The sequence below is a fragment of the Bison bison genome, unplaced genomic scaffold (genome assembly GCF_000754665.1).
Source record: "Bison bison bison isolate TAMUID 2011002044 unplaced genomic scaffold, Bison_UMD1.0 scf7180017864266, whole genome shotgun sequence".
Taxonomy (NCBI): domain Eukaryota; kingdom Metazoa; phylum Chordata; class Mammalia; order Artiodactyla; family Bovidae; genus Bison; species Bison bison.
In genome coordinates, this window is record NW_011494838.1 from 3,073,210 (window position 1) to 3,091,296 (window position 18,087).

Below are 18,087 nucleotides of genomic sequence, written 5' to 3' on the forward strand. Positions count from 1 at the left end.
CGCCTCCCCGGCTCTCCCCAGGCTGCCGTCCCCAGGCTGCGTCCCTGCGCTCTCCTCTCTGAACCTTGCGTTTTCGCTGCAGTTCATTGCATTTCTTCGTGTTGGCCACTTTAGGAGTATCCCGAATCGGACCGCTCCTCACCTGCCTTCCTTGGCCTAAGCACCGTGACCTCTGGCCTGGATTCTCCCCGCTTTCTCCTACCTGGTCTCCTCGTTTCTCTCTCAGCGCCTTTCATAAAGATCTGTTCTTAGCAAGGCAGCCAGAGGCAGCCTGTGGAAACCGAAGTCCCCCACGCTGCCCCTGAGCTCGTGTTCTGAGAGGCCCTACTCAGCCTGTGTCCCAGCACCTGCTCCCCCCTCTTCTGCTGTCCCCCCCTTTATTGCTCTCCCATCCATTGGCCTCTTGGCTGGTCCTCAGGTCCCCTAGGTCCCTGCCACCCCAGGCCTCTGTCTGTGCCCTGTCCGAGTCTGCCCAGAGGTCAGCCCTTCCTCAGTTTAACCCCCTTATTTGTTTGTTTGTGTTCTTTTTTTTTTTGCCATGGTGTGCAGGATGCAGAATCTTAGTTCCCTGACCAGGAATCCAACCCGTGCCCCCTGCATCTTGCCCTTGCACTGGGAGCATGGAGTCTTAACCCCTGGACTGCCAGGGAAATCCTCAACCACCTCGTTTGAAACTGCGGCCCCCACCGCCCCCTTGCTACTGGCGCTTCCTGTCCTTAGCCACGGTGTTGTTCTCCATAGCATTTATCACCCTGGATATGCTCTGTAATCGCCCTCGTTTATCGTCCGTCCCTTCTTTCTGGACTGTTGGCTCCTTCTTTTTGTTTTGTTTCTACACAGGCACTGGGCAGAGAGTAGGCCGCTGGCACCCACTTGGGGGAGGAGTGAATTCATTCATTCACTCAACACACGTCTTGTTAGCGCCTGAGCAGTGCCCAGCACCTGTGCCATGTGGAACCGTCGCTCGCACGTGCCCGTCTTGCCTGCTGGGCGCACGATTGCCATTGCTTTCACCGTCGCTATTCTTTCGCCACTGCTTCCCCAGCACCTCACCTGGCGCTTGGCCCAGTGGAGTGGTCTAATAAATGTTTATCTAATTAGAGAAGCTGTGGAAAGATTAGGGTTTTGGCTGAGTCTGGAATCGCCCTGAAGCAGCGATCGGCAGTTTCCGACTGCGGCCTGCTTTTGAAAGTAAACTTCTGTTGGAACACAGCTGCTTGGCTTTTGAAGTGTCGGTGGCTGTTTTGTGTTGAGTGGTTGTGACAGACTGGGGGCTTTGTGTCATCTGGCCAACAGAACCTGAAATATTTATTGTCTCGCATTTTAAGAAAAAATGTGCCAACCCCTGCTGTCAAGTCAGACAGGCTTTGTTTTAATTGCTGACGTATGAAGATGACATCCCACCCAACAGAACAGATTAAGGATCAGCAGGAGGCGTAGGTATCACGGCAGTTCTGCTTGCTTGCTGCCTGCCCCTTTGGGTCCATCTTCTGATACTTAACAGGGGGATTCCCTGGTGGTTAGACAGTAAAGAATCTGCCTGCAATGTGGGAGATGCGGGTTTGATTCCTGGGTCGGGAAGATCCCCTGGAGGAGGGCATGGCACCCCACTCCAGTATTCTTGCCTGGAAAATCCCATGGACAGAGGAGCCTGGCCGGGTACAGTCCATGGGGTTGCAAAGAGTCAGACATGACTGAACAACCCACACCTTTTTACATTCTTCTGACATTTACATGGTTACATTGGGGCCAGTTTAAGTAATTTTTAAATATTTGAAATATAATGACTTAATGGAGAAGGCACTGGCACCCCACTCTAGCACTCTTGCCTGGAAAATCCCATGGATGGAGGAGCCTGGTGGGCTGCAGTCCACAGAGTCGGACACTATTAAAGCGACTTAGCAGCAGCAGCAGCAGACTCAAATCACAAGACAGAATATAATGTGGAAGCTATCCTTTTTCCCCCCTGTAGGGGTGTGGGGCGGTTTGCCTGTTGTGACGTTTTCCTGTGTCTGTTTTGCTTTTTTATAGTGCTCCCAAACGTGTCGGAAGAAAAGGTGTCTCCCACCAGAGCGCGGAACATGAAGGACTTTGAAAACGTAAGTAGAGACACTGAATTAGCATCCCTCACGGCTCATGTCTGTGCGCGCTGTCCAGCAGACCCACAGGGAGCCTGGGTTTTCGAGAAGCATTCAAGCAGGACGAGGCAGGGTCTGGAGGAGTGCCGGGGCTTGTGGGCTCTCTCTGGAGCACTGTGACATTACTGCACGGCTGGCCCTTTGCACACAGGCCAGTTATGGGTTCTGACAGCATCAGTGATTTCCAGCCTTGGGGAGTTTGGTGTATTTCTGGCGTCCTGAAGGTGAAGATGTCACCATGGAGCACAGTTGAGAGGCGCTAAGGTGTTTCACGGGCTTCCCCGGTAGCTCAGCTGGTAAAGAATCCACCTGCAATGGAGGAGACCCCAGTTTGATTGATTCCTGGGTTGGGAAGATCCCCTGGAGAAGGGATAGGCACTCCAGTATTCTTGGGCTTTGCTGGTGGCTCGGGTGGTAAAGAATCTGCCTGCAGTGAGGGAGACATGGGTTTGATCCATGGGTCAGGAAGATCCCCTGGAGGAGGGCATGGCAACCCACTCCAGGATTCTTACCTGGGGAATCCCATGGACAGAGGAGCCTGGCGGGCTACAGTTCAGGGGATCGCAAAGAGTCAGACACGACTGAGTGACTAAGCGTAGCACAGCAGCAACATGTGTCAGGAGCTTCCCTGTGATGGAGGGTGTGCTGTTCGTGGTCCCCTCTGAAGCTGTCCTGTGACTGAGGTTTTCTGAATTAGCCCCATTATACAGGTCAGGAGTCTTCAGACCAGGAGAGCCTCACTCACGGCCGCATAGTGCATGAGCGACAGAGCTGGAATCTGAGTTTGGGTTTCTAATGACTCTAAAGCTGTTTGTTCTCTCTACCACGTGGCGCGGCCTCTGCATCTTGCAGGCTGCGTCTCTGTTGAATGAAACAGAGCGAATGTGAGCGATGTGTTCCCAGGTTGCTGTGGTAATTGTCTGAGAATGGATTGCTCGGCGATGGATTTGACTTCAGTGCTTTCTGTCTGCCAGCATCTGCGTTTCATTTGTTAGTGGATGGGGTCTGTTGTCAAGTAACAGGAAAATAAGGTTATTTCCCCAATTCCAATTCTGCTTAACAAGTTACCTGCTCAGCGTGCTCATTTATCATGGGAAGAATTAGACCCTTCTTCATTTGTAACCAAATGAAATCCATACTATGCAAGACATGGGAGGTATTTATCAGGGAGAGGGCGCAGGACGCAGAGGGAAGGACGTTCCTCAGCCATGTTTCTCTCTCCCCAGTGGCCTTTCCCGAACAGAACGGGCCTGTCTCTGGATTTAATTCAGAACACTCATTACTGCTAATAGTTATCTGCAAACCACCAGTGACCAATTGAAGAAATGACTTGTCAGATCTCTAATGGAAACAAGTAATTCTGGAGCGTTGAGTTGTTATAATTTCAACTGTACAACCTGATATATGCTGTGGGGTCTGGGGCCTCAAACAAATGAGATTTGATTATTCCACATCGTGTATAATTAAAATGTGCTCCACTATTAAATGGTTGTTCGTGTTTTATCATAAGAGTAATAATAGCTACTGTTTATTGAGCTCTTGCTCTGAGCTGGGAACTATAAGTGTTAAGCTCTTCATATATATTACTTTAATATTGAAGCAGCTCTGCGAGATACAGAGTTATTTAATTTTTGAAAGGCACAGCTTTGATTTTTGTTTCTAGATGGAAAAACCTAACAGTCTTAGAGGTTTAGCTTCACGTGTTGTCACTGCCTTTTGAACTGGGAGAGATCTGAGAATTGAATCCAGCTCCCTTTTATGGACTGTAGCCCACCAGGCTCCTCCATCCATGGAGTTTTCCAGGCAAGAGTACCGGAGTGGGTTGCCATTTCCTTCTCTTGAGGACCTTCCTGACCCACGGATTGAACCCGGGTCTCCCGCATTGCGGACAGACGCTTCACCGTCTGAGCCACCAGGGAAGCCCCTCGGGAGAGAGGAGACACGGAGGCCGAGGGACGCGCTGGCAAGGCCGTCCCGGTGCAGCTTGTGCCCTGGGCCACGGCCTCGGAAGCCAGGCCGCCTGCCCGTCCGCTTCTGCTGGGTGACCTTGGGTGACCTTACCCTCTCTGCACTTCCTTTGTCTTTAAAATGGGCATGTTACAGTTTCTGCTTCCCAGGGCTATCGTGCAGCTTTCTGAGGGAAGGTACGTGCAGCGATATGCCCGGCCCTGAGTCCGTCCTGTGTGTCAGGCGTTTCTCCTTGCGGTTACGGTTACGTTTATTGTTACCGTTTTTCTGCTCTGTCACATGACTCACATTTCCCTTTCTCAGGTATGTTCTTGATGACCCAAATACCGATTTTCATAAAGACAAGGGAGAGCCTTCTATGCCAGCATGTTTTAGGGTTTATGTTTTGGCTTTACGACTGTGCTCCTTTGGCTGCTGTTAGGGCTTTTTTATTTTTTATGACATTAATATTTTTTATTGTAGCACTTTCAAGAACAAATTCTGCAGTTGAAATTGAAATGACAGCGTGGTTCTCAGTGTCTCCCTTTCAGGTCTTTATAAGTCACTGAAAATCCTCATCTGGCCTGAGCTACTAAATGCCGGGTCTCTGTGTTGGGATGCTTACAGGAAATGCTCTTGGCATCTAATGCTGATTTTAAAGTTCGCATACATATTAAAGAGGGGGCTATAGCACTGTGGGCTTAAAGGGGAAGCTCGTGATTTCTTTTATCCTAGTCTTGGATTACGGATACCTGAACATCAGAGTCTGGTAATGACGGTCTAGCAAACCACAGGCCTCTTGGTCTTGCTTGGAGTTTAGCCATTCATCAGTGGGTCTTTTCAAATCCATGTCCTGGGACAGGGGCTAGGGAATTTGCAGCAGATTAAGGGCCCATCAGGAGACTCACAGTCTGTTTAGGGAGATGGATAGGAAAATCATGCAGTGATTGAGGTTAAGTCCAGGGCGCTGTGGGGCGTAGAGCGGGGGCCTGGTCCTGGCCCAGGGCGCTCTGGGCAGCCTCCCCGGAGCACGTGTTCTGAGCTGGGTCACCAAGACTACTAGGGATTAGCCAAGGTGGGAAGACTGGGAGATGACCCCAGGCAGAGGGACTCACACGTGCCAAAGACACAGAGAGAGCATGACAGGGCATGACGAGGCTGGGAATCCAAGTGCCCTTTGGTTGGAAGAAGGCTTAAGGGGTGCTTGAGAGAAGTGGGGCTGTTGAAGCAGGCGGGGGTCAGATTCTGCAGGCTCTTGTATGTTACACCGCTTTGAGTTTTGTGCTGAAGATGAAGGGGTGTCAGTGGTAAGTTTTAATCTGGGGAGGGAAGTGACTGGAGTCACTTCACAGATGAGCCAGGCTGGGTGCCCTGAGGCCGGAGGTGCTGTGATCAGTAAGGAGGTGCAGTGAGTGGTGGGGTCTGGAGGCGTGGAGAAGAGAGTCAGAACCGCAGTGCTAAAAGAGCTCCCGGGACTGCCTCATCCAGGCCCTGCATCTGGCACAGGGGCCTCGAGCCCAGCGACGGGCAGGGACTTACATGGTCTTTGAACCCAGGCCTCTGTCCTTCTGCTGCACTCGGCGTTCTGTGTCCCTTCTCACACCTTCTTGTGAGTCTGTCATCTGGGGATCTGCTGTCTGATCCCTTCCTCAGCTGAGCTGTCGTCATCTGAATGGCCGGCCTTACGGTAGGAGGCTGGCAGATCAGTGTGGTCTTCAGTGGGAGCCTGCCTCGTTGGTCCTTCTGGGTGATAACGTCACGGGGAGTGCCCCGGACCAGAGGAGGCCGGGCTGAGCAGCGTTGTGTAAAGGACTCTGCTTCTCTGGTGTGACCGGTTCCAGGGACTACTCTCTGTCTCTCCCTTTGTCTCTCTCAACATGTTGTGAGTGAGCGGGGAGACCCAGAATCTGGTTCAGCGTGTCCCGTCCGGGTAGCTGTTCTTTATTCACAGATAGAAGCGTTTACTTCTGGCTTTTACTGTGACATGTATAGCTTTCTGTCTCTGTTGATACAGGTGGGTAGTATTATTTAATGGCCGTCTTAAGTTCATAAAGACGTGTGCCTAAAGGGGTGGGTTGAACCGTAATTTATGTAACCTCTTCCTGTGCGACGTTCAGACTGTGTCTAATTCCTCACTGTGATAAACAAAGCAGTGATGAGTGTCCTGGTCCCATGTCTTTGTACACTTACGTGTTTTTTTCCCCCTTGGGACAGGTTCTGCTGCTCTTGTCTCCAGCCCAGCTGCCCTGAGGTTCTGGTGTTTGTATCGGGGCGCTTATTCTGTTTTGTTAAAGTCTTGGTCTCAGCGAGCCAGTTGGTCAGCGTTAGTGTTTTATCCGCGCCACGGCTAGGAGTCCGCATCTCCAGGTCTGCCCTGTGGCCTGTGTGTGCTGGGTGTCTTCCTTCCGGGGGTGGTTCCCCTGCCCGCCGACCCCACCCGGTGTGTGTGGCCCCGAAGCTCTGAAGTAGCGGCGTACGTGGATACGACGCGTACCTGGGAACGATCAGAGGTGGGTGTTAGGTCTGGTGCTGTCACACTGGCAGGCCTGTGACCCCGTTTGTCCAGGTGGCTTCTAGAGCCTTCTCTGTAACGCGGAGCTGGACGCGGTCTTCCACTCAGAACTGGTGGCGAGGGCTCCGTGAGTCCTGGTGTGGAAGGCCCCTCGCTCGGTGCCTGGCGCGCGGCCCTCAGTGCCCGCTTAGCTCTGTCCCGAGGACCCTGCCTCAGCCAGCTCCCCCGCCTTCTGCTCGTCCGTTGTCAGTCTCCGCTGACCCTGCTGTGATGTTTCTTTGACCTTGGAGCAAAATCCCTAACTGCTTGCCGTGGCCCGTGTGGCCCTGCCCTGTGTCACCGGCTGCGGCCGTCTCCCATCACGGCCTGCTCTCCAGCATCTGGGCTGACCTTCCTCAGCCACGTGGTCGGGCGTTCAGCGTGCTCCTCCCTCTGCTGGCACTGTCCTTTCTCTTCCTCCTGAGCGTCAGGATCCTTGAGCGCCATGGCTTAGTCTTTACGTGACTTTATAGAGAGGCCGTCCGTAACTCCCTTCCCAGGTTTGCTAGGGACCCAGCACTCAGCATGCAATGTTTTCCACCGTGAGTCTTACGACTGTTTGCAATTATGTATTTTATTGGTGTGATTGCTTAACTTTGTCTCCTCTACTGTGTCCCTCGTGCTCAACACCCAGCTGAACAAGATGGTAGTTGATAAATTCTTATTGTTAAAAATAAATGTGTTACTTTGTAAGCTGTAAATTTTGGTTGCCTTACCTGTGAAATGGGAAAGTAATATTTAACGCCTAGGGTTGTGGTGAGGATTAGGTAACATGCCAGGACAGCGCGTGGCATCCCGGGTCTTAAGCCGATGGGGGTGGCTGCCGTGTTCTTGTGGATCAGGTGGCTGGAGCGGTGTAGCAGGAGGGAGGGGCATGCAGATGCCCCCCAGAGTCTTAGGAGAGCAGGCAGTGATGAGGGTCAGGGGAGGCTGAGAAGGAGAACGGGGCGCCTTGAGAACCAGGCAGGAGAGCAAGAATCATATGGGGCGCAGGTGGGCAGAAGTGGAGGAGGACTCTCTGGAGCTGGCAGAGTGACTGTTACCGGAGCTCTGTGGTTCTGGCTCTGCAGGAGATGGGGCCCATCAGGGCCAGAGGTCTTGGAATCAAGTCTGTAAGTGTTCAGCGCAGAGGCTCATCTGTGTAGTAGGCTGGTCTCCTGCATGCTGGGTCAAATGCTCTGAGTGCTCAGGCCTCTGAGTGTCCTGGCCATGCCCTCTGCAGACCTGGCCAGGTGGTGGCCTGGGCAGTGTAAATTTTTACAATCTTTTTGAAGGCCATTTGGAAAGAGATTTTGATGGTCATAAAAATAATATTACTCTTGAGCCCGATAATCCATCTTGGGGAAATTCATCCTGAGGAAAGAACCCAGCAGAAGAGAAAAGCTGCGAGCATGAAGGTGTTGTCACATTGTGTATGATTGTGAAAAATCGGGAACAAGGGAGTTATATTTTACATTTGTCATCTCTTTGGCTTATTGCAACAAGCTTGTGATGAAGGTGTTTCCCAGGTGAGGAAGCTGAGCTTGAGATTCAGTGATTCACTCAGGAGTTTAGCGTGATCGAGAAACAAAAAGAAGGCCAAATGCACAGCTGGTCTTTCTGGTCGGAAAGCCCGCAGGCATTCTTCCGGAGCACACTGAATGCATGCGTGCTCAGCAGGGAAACGGTTAAGCAATTGAATGTAAATCAATTCAGTGGAGTTCAGTGCAGTCATTTTAAGTGATAATTATGGGAATTCTGTAGCAACATGAAAATATTTAAGACATGTTAGGGGAAGCAATGGATTATACAGATTCACTTATGTTACAGTTTTACCACAAATGTGTATTCATGAGCAAAGGCTGAAAGAATATACAGAGAGTAGATTTCAGAAGATAGTTGCATTCCGGGCGTTGTTTGGGTTCACTTTTAAAGTCCTGTTGTTACTCCAGTATTGTTGGCTGATGAATAGATGTTTGCCTAGCAACAGTTTTCTGGGTGTTTTGAGGACACTGGGAGCGTACTGGAATCAGAAGCGAATCCCAGGCTGTCTTCTTCGTCTTCCTAACCCTGCTCAGCTGCTGCTGGCAGAACTGTCTTACATGCGGTGTTATTTACCAGAAATGAACTCTGGGCAGCAGGATTTCGTGGTTTTTGTGATGTCTGGGTGAATGGTCTAACAGTTTTTGGACTTTCAAAGAGGATAAAAAAAATTACCGGTTGCTCGAAGGTCTGTGTATTGAGGCTTGAGCGAGAAGTGGATTCGTTCTGAAAGTGCTCCTGTGTTTTCTGCTCGCTCAGTGCCAGGCTCTGCCAGGTACTGTAGGTCATGTGGTTGTCACAACACCTCTGTGATATTGATCCTCTTTTTACTGATGAGCAGACAGGGACTCAAAGACGTGCAGTGGTTTCCCCAAGGTCACGTGGCTCACAGGTGACAGCGTTGGGAGTTGAGTCCACTTCCGGCTCCACTGACTGCGGGGCCCCTGCCCTCGGTCCTTGTTGCCTGTAGCCCAGACGTGCCCTGGTGGCTGAGCCTCCGCTATGGAGTCCCAGGCCCTTGCAAGCTGCTGAAACTGATGGCCAGGTCACCAGAAGCGTGGTTCCTGGCTGAGAGTTCGGTTGGTTGGAGTTGCCCTGATTCTTGCTTATGTTGTTGGCTTTCGTCTTTCTTCCCTTTCTGATGGTGCCCTAGGCACGGAAGGCCTTTGACAGGGAGTGGGAGGAAGTCACGATGACCAAGTAGAAGCCTCAGAGAATGTCCTGCCACTGAGCTGGGACCGAGTTGGGATGGCTCCTCTTTCGGAGGCTCCAGCTCCGTGGTCCCACCCGGGTTGCCAGGGCTGGAGCCTGGCGAGTACAGCTCTCGTGTTCACCTACTTTTGAGCGCTGAGTTTCTGAGTCATATTTGGTGGATTTTCAGGTATTTGTTCCTGTTGTATGGTAAGCTATTTTCAGTGTTTCCACTTTTTTTTTTTCATTTCTTGAACTTACTTCAAGTGTAGATGAAAAGTACAAATGAAAAGAATATTAGTGTTTTCAGTTCTTACGCTGTGTCAGGCACAATACTGAACAACCCCATTCATTTCTTTTAATCCTCGTAATAGCTCTCTGCAAGGGGCATTATAATAATCCCATTTTTACAGATAAAGGAGCTGAGGCACACAGAATAAGGAACTTGACCAAACTCACTTGGCTCATAAGGCAGCCTGGACCGGCTGACTCATTCATTCAACACATGTTGATGGGGTGTCCGTGTCCCAGATACTGTGCTACAAATCTCAGGGGAAACAGCCATGAGCAGATAGATTGCAAAGGTCCCTGCCCTCCACAAGTGGATGATCTTTGTATAACAGGCGTGATAGCAAATAGTACATGTGTAAGGATCGAAGGTGGAGGCAGGTTGTGACAGCTTCTGATAAGAAGGTAAGCGTTCTGCGTGAGAGAGTGACTTGGTGGAGGTAGTGGAGATGGCCCTCTTTGGAGCCAGTAGTTAGGAAGGGCCTTTTGGAGGCTCTGACGTTTAAGCTGAGATGGAAGCCTGAGATGGAACCTCCCGGCAAGGGCTGTAGGAAGAGCTGTGCGTGCAGACAAGGCCCGGCTTATGTGAGGACTGGGGAGGGTGGAGCGTTGCCAACGAGGGGTAGGGCGCTTTACGGCCGAGCGCAGAGCCAGATCACACAAATCTGCGGCCACGGCACCGAGCTTTTTTTATTTTAATTTTTGCAGCCCCGTGGACTGTAGCCTGCCAGGCTTCTCTGCCCATGGAATTTTCCAGGCAAGAATACTGGAGTGGGTTGCCTTTTTCTCTCCAGAAGGTCTTTCCGACCCAGGGATCAAACCTGAGTCTCCTGCATTGCAGGTGGATTCTTTACCATTGAGCAACCGGGGAAGCCCAGGAAGTTTTATTCTAAGAGGGATGGAGGAACTTCCTTGGTAGTCCAGTGGGAAAAACTTTGCTTTTCAATGCAGGGGTTGCAGGTTTGATCCCTGTCGGGGGAGTTAAGATCCCCCATGCCTTGGGCCCAAAACTTAAAAACAGAACAAAATCGATCAAAGACTTTAAGAATGGTCCACATTTTAAAAAATCTTTAAAAAGTGATAGAAAAAAGCAATGTCTGTCTGACTCTGAGGCCTGTGGGTCTCTCCTTGCGTCACATGGCCTTCGAGAAATTGGTAAATATGCCCGGCCTTCTGACCGCTCCGTTGTTATTATGTATTAACGACTATCTCTTTATGTTGTAGACTAAAATACAAAAGAGGATATGGTTCCCCATCTCTTAGAGACGGATTGGGTAGAAAGGAAATCACCCGGCTGGTAGACTGCAGTGTGGTAGGCTGCTGTGTAAAGAAATTAAAGGGTGTGTGGAAACATCCAGCAGGACCCCAGGCCAGCTTGGTGGGGTCATCAGAGAAAGCATGATGAGCGCTCTGGCATTACGCAGAGAACGAGACTGGCATTGTTGCAGAAAAGTTGCTGCCTGTATTTCATTTTATTCACTGGGGCTTGGCTGGCGTTTGCAATGACCTTCTGAAGGCTTATTTACCTTTTCTCATTAAAAAAAATGTTCTTCACCTATAAATAGAACAAGTATTCTTTCAAGTGTTGCTGAGAATTTTAGCAGCATGCACAATGTGGGCATTCTCAGCAACCTCCATAAATAATTTATTGGTAGCCGAGTAATGGAATAAGGTTTCTCTTTATAGGAAGCATCTGGCGGGGTAGACTTTTTGTTTGAATGAATGTTTTATGTGCTGTTTCCTTAAAACATTTAAAAGGGAGGCTTTAATGAACCTATCAATAGCTTGTTGCTCTGTTCTTCTTAGTCACAGAATTGAAACTTTAAGTGTTAACAAGGGGCCAGGGCTGGAAAATTTGGAATGTACTTAATGTAGAGTATGCTTATCATTTTCTTTTATCAGTTGTAAAAGTATTCAAAAATTTATTAAAAGGAGTATTATGTGCTATTACCAATTATTTTTTAAAATGTTGAAGAAAAGCCCCAATGAATATGTATTTATGGTGATGTAGTAACATTCAAGGACAGCTATTAATATTTTGCTGTATTTTATTTTTGTTGTTGTTGCTCAGTCTCTAAGTTGTGTAACCGCAGGGACTGTAGCACGCCAGGCTCCGCTGGAGTTTGGTCAGATTCGTGTCCCTTGGATTGGTGATGCTATCTAACTAGCTCATCCTCTGCCGCCCCCTTCTCCTTCTGCATAAAGTAAACCCCTGCAATTTTAAGTGTTGGCTAAGTTTTGACATACGTATACTCCCTTGTAACTTTTGTCATAATCGAGAAATGTATTTATTTGATTTTTTTTTTTTGGTATATGTGTATATAGTTGTAGGCTCGTGTGACTGTCATCCACAATCAGAATGTTCCAAAAGGCCAGAAATCCCCGAGTGTTCCCTCTCTGTGGTCAGACTCTTCACCCAGACCTCTGGCGGCTGTCCCTCTATTTCCAGCCCCTGTAATTTTGCTTTTTCCAGAGATCATATCCATGGAATCATACAACTTGTAATCTTTTGAGGGTAACTTCTTTCCCTCACCGTAATATCTTTGAAATTCATTCACGTGCCGTGAACCACAGTGGCTGAGTGCTTTTCCACCGTGTGGCCGTGCACATGATTCATTCACCTTTTGAAGAGCGTTTGAGTTCTCTCCATGTTTTGGTGATTATTCATAAGGCTGCACTAAGCATTCCTGTGTAAGTTTTTGTGTGTTTATGTGTGTGGGCATGGGTTTTCACTTCTCTAGGGTAAACACCTAGGACTGGAGTCGCTGAGTCATATGGTAAATGTAGTTTTTTTTTTTTAGTAAGAAACTGCCAAACTGTTATTCACAGTGATTGTACCATTTTGCACTCCCATCAGCAGAATACGAGAATGCCGTTTGTTCTACGTTTTCATCAGCATTTGGTATTTATCAATTAAAAATTGTTTTCTGGCCGTTCTAACAGATGTGTAGTGGTATCTAAGATGCTTAAAATCTTTTCTTGTGCTTATTTGTCATCTGTGTATCTTCTCCTGTGAAGTGTTTTTTCAAATCTTTTGCCTATTTTTTTGTTGTTTTTTTAAATCGAGTTGCTTCCTAGCAATGACATTTTGAGAGATATTTATGTATTCTAGATACAGTTCCTTGGAGAAGGAAAGGGCAGCCCACTCCAGTGTTCTTGCTTGGAGAATCCCAGGGACGGGGGAGCCTGGTGGGCTGCAGTTCATGGGGTCGCACAGAGTCGGACACGACTGAAGCGACTTAGTAGCAGCAGCAGCAGATACAGTTCCTGTGTTGGATTTATGATTTGTAAATGTTTTCTCTCACTGTGTAGCTTGTCTTTTCATTCTCTCAGCACTGTGTTTTTCCAAAGCAAACTTTTAAAATTTTGATGAAGCTCAATTTATTGATTTAAAAGAAGGGTTTCCAATTCATGAATTTGGTAAGTCTCCTCACTTATTTAGGTTCTTGATTTCATCAGACATACATAACGTCTTACTACATTTGTTCTTACAAATTTTCCTTTTTGGAGATATTGTAAATGGTATTTAAAAATTTTTCAGTTTTCGATTGTTTGTTGCTAGTATATTGAAATATGATTGATACCTATATGCTGACTTTGCTAAACTCACTTAATGAATTCTGGGAGCTTTTTTGGGTAGATTCCTTGGAATTTTTTGTTTTCATGTTGTCTGCACATAAGGGTGGTTTTACTTCTTCCTTTTCAATCTGGATGCCTTTTATTTTTTTCCCTTGTTTTATCACACTGTCTGGAACTTCAAATACATTTTGAATAGGAATCATAACAGCCAATAGCCTTTCTTTATTATTGATGTTAGGGGAATAGCATTTCGTTCTTCATCTTTAGTAAATATGTTTTTTGTAGATGTGTGATTTTTTTGTATATGTCCTTTAGCAGATAAAGGATGTTTCCTTGAATTCCTAGTTTGCTGAATTTTTATCTTGAATGATTGTTGAGCGTCTAATACTTTTTCTGCACGTTTTGCTATGATCATATGTGTTTTTTCTTCTTTGGTCTTTTAGTTTGGTGAATTACATGGATTGACTTTGGAATATTGAAGTAGTGTTAGATTTCTGGGATAAATCCCACTCATGATATGTTACTATGTTTCCAATTTTCCAAAGAAAGGCAGTACCAAAGAATGTTCAAACTATTGCAGTCATCTCACATGCTCACAAAGTAATGCCTAAAATTCTCCAAGCCAGGCTTCAACAGTATGTGAACTTCCAGATGTTCAAGCCGGATTTAGAAAAGGCAGAGGAACCAGAGATCAGATTGCCAACATCCATTGGCTCATAGAAAAAGTAAAAGAATTCCAGAAAAACATCTACTTCTGCTTCATTGACTACACTAAAGCCTTTGACTGTGTGGATCACAATAAACTGTGGAAAATTCTGAAAGAGATGGGAATACCAGAGCGCCTGACCTGTCTCCTGAGGAATCTGTATGCAGGTCAGGAAGCAACAGTTAGAACTGGACATGGAACAACAGACTGGTTCCAAATAGGAAAAGGAGTATGTCAAGGCTGTATATTGTCACCCTGCTTATTTAACTTCTATGCAGAGTACATCATGAGAAACGCTGGGCTGGAGGAAGCACAAGCTGGAATCAAGATTGCTGGGAGAAATATCAATAACCTCAGATATGCAGATGACACCACCCTTATGGCAGAAAGTGAACAACTAAAGAGCCTCTTGATGAAAGTGAAAGAGGAGAGTGAAAAAGCTGGCTTATAATTCAGCATTCAGAAAACAAAGATCATGGCATCCGGTCCCATCACTTCATGGCAAATAGATGAGGAAACAATGGAAACAGTGAGAGACTTTATTTTCTTGGGCTCCAAAATCGCTGCAGATGGTGACTGCAGCCATGAAATAAAAAGATGCTCGTTCCTTGGAAGAAAAGCTATGACAGACCTAGACAGCATATTAAAAAGCAGAGACATCACTTAACTGACAGAAGTCTGTATAGTCCAAGCTGTGGTTTTTCCAGTGGTCATGTATGGATGTGAAAGTTGGACCATAAAGAAAGCTGAGCACCGAAGAATTGATGCTTTTGAATTGTGGAATTGGAGACTCTTGAGAGTCCCTTGGACTGCAAGGAGATACAACCAGTCCATCCTAAAGGAAGTCAGTCCTAAATATTCATTGCAGGACTGATGTTGAAGCTGAAGCTCCAGTACTTTGGCCACCTGATGCGAAGAACTGACTCATTTGAAAAGACTCTGATGCTGGGAAGATTGAAGGCGGGAGGAGAAGGGGACAACAGAGGATGAGATGGTTGGATGGCATCACGGACTCAATGGACATGAGTTTGAGCGAGCTCTGGGAGTTGGTGATAGACTGGGAAACCTGGCGTCCTGCAGTCCACGGGATCGCAAAGGGTCAGACACGACTGAACAACTGAACTGAACTGAAGTTTTAAAAATTTAGTTGAGGGTTTTGAGTCTATCATTTAGAGGATTTAGTCTGTAGTTTTCTTATAATATTTTTGTCTGGTTTTATGAGGGTAATGCTGCCCTCCTAAAATGAAGTGGAAAAGTTGCCTCATTTTCTGTTTTCTGGAAGAGATTGTATAAAATTGGTAGAGATTTAAATATTTGGTAGAAATTGCTACTGAAATCATCCTGGAATTTCCTGTTGTTATTCAGAGTCCCCCAGCTGTCTCCATATAGCGTAAAAAGATTTCAGGAGTCACTGTATGATTTTATTGTACTTCACAGTCAGGCCTCTGTTACTTCCATTCATTAGGAAAGTCCCCAGCCCTCTTTGTCTTGAGATTGTCATGGAGATTCCTGAAGAGTCCGAGTCTGTTGTTTGTAGAGCGCCCTTCATTTTGGATTTGTTTGATTGATGACTCTTGATTAAACATTTTAAGAAAAGCTGTATTCATTTGTGGTTATTTCTGGCTGCCCTGGGTCTTCCTTGCTGCGTGCAGGCTTTTTTCTCTGGTTGGCGGCGAGCAGGGGCTGGTCCTTGTGGAGGTGCGAGGGCTCCTCACTGCTGTGGCTTCTCCCGGCGCGGAGCACAGGCCCTGGGTTCACGGGCTTCAGCTGCTGCCTGGCTCAGGCTCAGTGGGTGTGGGCTTAGTTGCTCCATGGCGGGTGGAAGCTTGCTGCACCAGGGATTGAGCCCGTGTTCCCTGCATTGGCAGGCGCATTTTTATCCGCTACGCCACCAGAGAAGTCCGACAACTCTTGACTAGTTCAAGGTTAAGGGTTGTGGGTGTTTGGGGGATTCCTTGGCAGTCCAGTGGTTGGGACTTGGTGCTTTCACTGCCAGGGTCCAGGTTCAGTTCCCTGGTTGGGGAACTAAGATCTCACAAGCTGTTAAGTTGCCAAAAAAAAAAAAAAAAGAGAGAGACAGAGAGAGAGAAGATTATAGGTATTTTAGCATTTTTAAATGAAATTGCTTACTTTCAGTGACTTAGTTCAGGAGGCACAGCATGTCGGTCTGTCCCACCAGGGGTAGTAGTAATATATTCTGTTGATTAGGGTGATGTCTGCTAGGCTTCTGAATCGTGACGATATGTTTCCCAAATGATAGGCCGTCTGTGGGGTGGCCATCGTGAGACGGTGGGAACGCGCGCTTCCCCCAGTGCGTTTGTGTGCCGATCTCGGCCCGAGTCATTTATTTCTACGTGTGTGTGTGTGTTAGTTGAGTCTAGCAGTTGTATAACGGTGGTTTTCTCTTCCTGCTACTCTCTACATTTATTAAGTTGATTTATTTTGTAAAGAAGAGCCTCCCTTCTTCCTTTCCTAACTTGCTTTCAGTGTGGAGTCATGAATTCTCTCTCTGCACTCAGTCATCATTCATTTCCGTGCTCAGACTGTCCTGCATCTGGCTCTTAATCCTGGGTTTGTGCGGTTGTAGCAAAGCTGAGCGCACCCCACTCCAGTACTCTTGCCTGGAAAATCCCATGGATGGAGGAGCCTGGGAGGCTGCAGTCCACGGGGTCGCTAAGAGTCGGACACGACTGAGCGACTTCACTTTCACTTTTCCCTTTCCTGCATTGGAGAAGGAAATGGCCACCCACTCCAGTGTTCTTGCCTGGAGAATCCCAGGGACGGGGAGCCTGGCGGGCTGCCGTCTATGGGGTCGCACAGAGTCGGACACGAACTGAAGCGACTCAGCAGCAGCAGCAGCAGCAAAGCTGAGCTCTTACTCCCTGTTAGCCCTGGAAGCTGTGGGCGTCATGCAAGTCTCGTCCCTCAGACCTTATTTTCGATAACCCATCTGTGCTTATTTTCTAGCAAATCACTGAACTGAAGAAAGAAAACTTTAACCTAAAGCTCCGCATCTATTTCCTCGAGGAAAGCCTGCAGCGGGAGCGTGGCGGCCGCACGGAGCGTGCCTGCAAAACCGTGAGTGCCCCGCTCGGCGCTGCCGCGCCTGGCGTCTTTCCTCGTGGCCATTCGAAGCAGCAGTTCGATTAATGTTTGTTCTCAGACTTGGCACGAATAGATAGCACTGCTTTCCTTTTATTGGATTGATTACAGGGAGCGTAAAGATAATAGAATGACCTTAATACTAAGCAAAGCGATACAAGATTAATTTTAAGGGAGTCTTTCTCTCTTCTTAAAATGGAATTCTGACTTAGCATATCTCAATCGCCGTTTTCTCATTATTTATAATTGAGACAAAGAGTGAAATGGTGGCATGTCTTTGGAATTGAATCCTGTTGTTACTCACTAGCTTGTGTAACTGTAGGCAAGTAAGTCCCTTCAGCTGTCTGGGCTTGCTTCCAGAGTTAAGTGATAACCCCTCTGTCCTGGGGTTATTTGTGTGGATTAAAATGACTTGGTAGATGGAAAGCCTCAGCACACAGTCAGCCCTCGCCAGTGATCGTCACTGTCTTGTTGCAGCTTCCGTCGGCAGCCCAGAGTTACGGTTGTCATTTTTTCTGTGATAACGACTCTTCTGTATTCCTCGCGTGCTTGCTTATAACTGTCAGGAAAACAGTCTATTCCTATCTCAAGTCTTGACCCAGAGGCCTCTGCCTGAAAACAAACCGTGGTTCTGGGAGTTGAAAAAAGAACTTGGCTCTCTTGAAAAGGCAGGAGTACAAACAATATTTTAGTGCCCCTTTCTTGACTTTCTCTAGGAGATTAGCCCTTGGCCTGAGACTTATTCCATTTTTTTCCCTCTTCTGAAGTTTGCACCAGTGGAAACTTTTGAAGGAGGAAAACGAACCCTCCTTGAGTTTTAGTGGGTGGACTTAAACGGACTTGTCTTGAAGATTGATTGTATTGTACTTCTGAGCCTTCTCAAGAATTAAAAAGCTCCCTTGTCCCTCAAGACCCAATTGTTTTTTTCCTTTATTGTGGGAGAGAAAGACAATGAGGATTTTTGGGAAAGAAGTGGTGATGCAATCAAAATTTTAAAGAAAAGCCTGTCACCTAAAATATTTCCTACTTATGTATGATTGTCATGTACCTCAGGACAAATATGG

The 18,087-nt window shown here is 47.5% G+C and overlaps 1 protein-coding gene across 1 annotated transcript in view; it reads left to right on the forward strand.

Annotated features, from left to right (window-relative positions):
- The window catches only part of CDK5RAP2 (CDK5 regulatory subunit associated protein 2), a 183,302-nt gene that overhangs the window by 11,668 nt on the left and 153,547 nt on the right, over positions 1 to 18,087 (forward strand). Inside the window, exons 3-4 of the mRNA XM_010848429.1 lie at positions 2,032 to 2,099; positions 16,889 to 16,999. Of these exons, the coding sequence (XP_010846731.1) occupies positions 2,032 to 2,099; positions 16,889 to 16,999 (179 nt within the window). The remainder of the gene's footprint in view (positions 1 to 2,031; positions 2,100 to 16,888; positions 17,000 to 18,087) is intronic.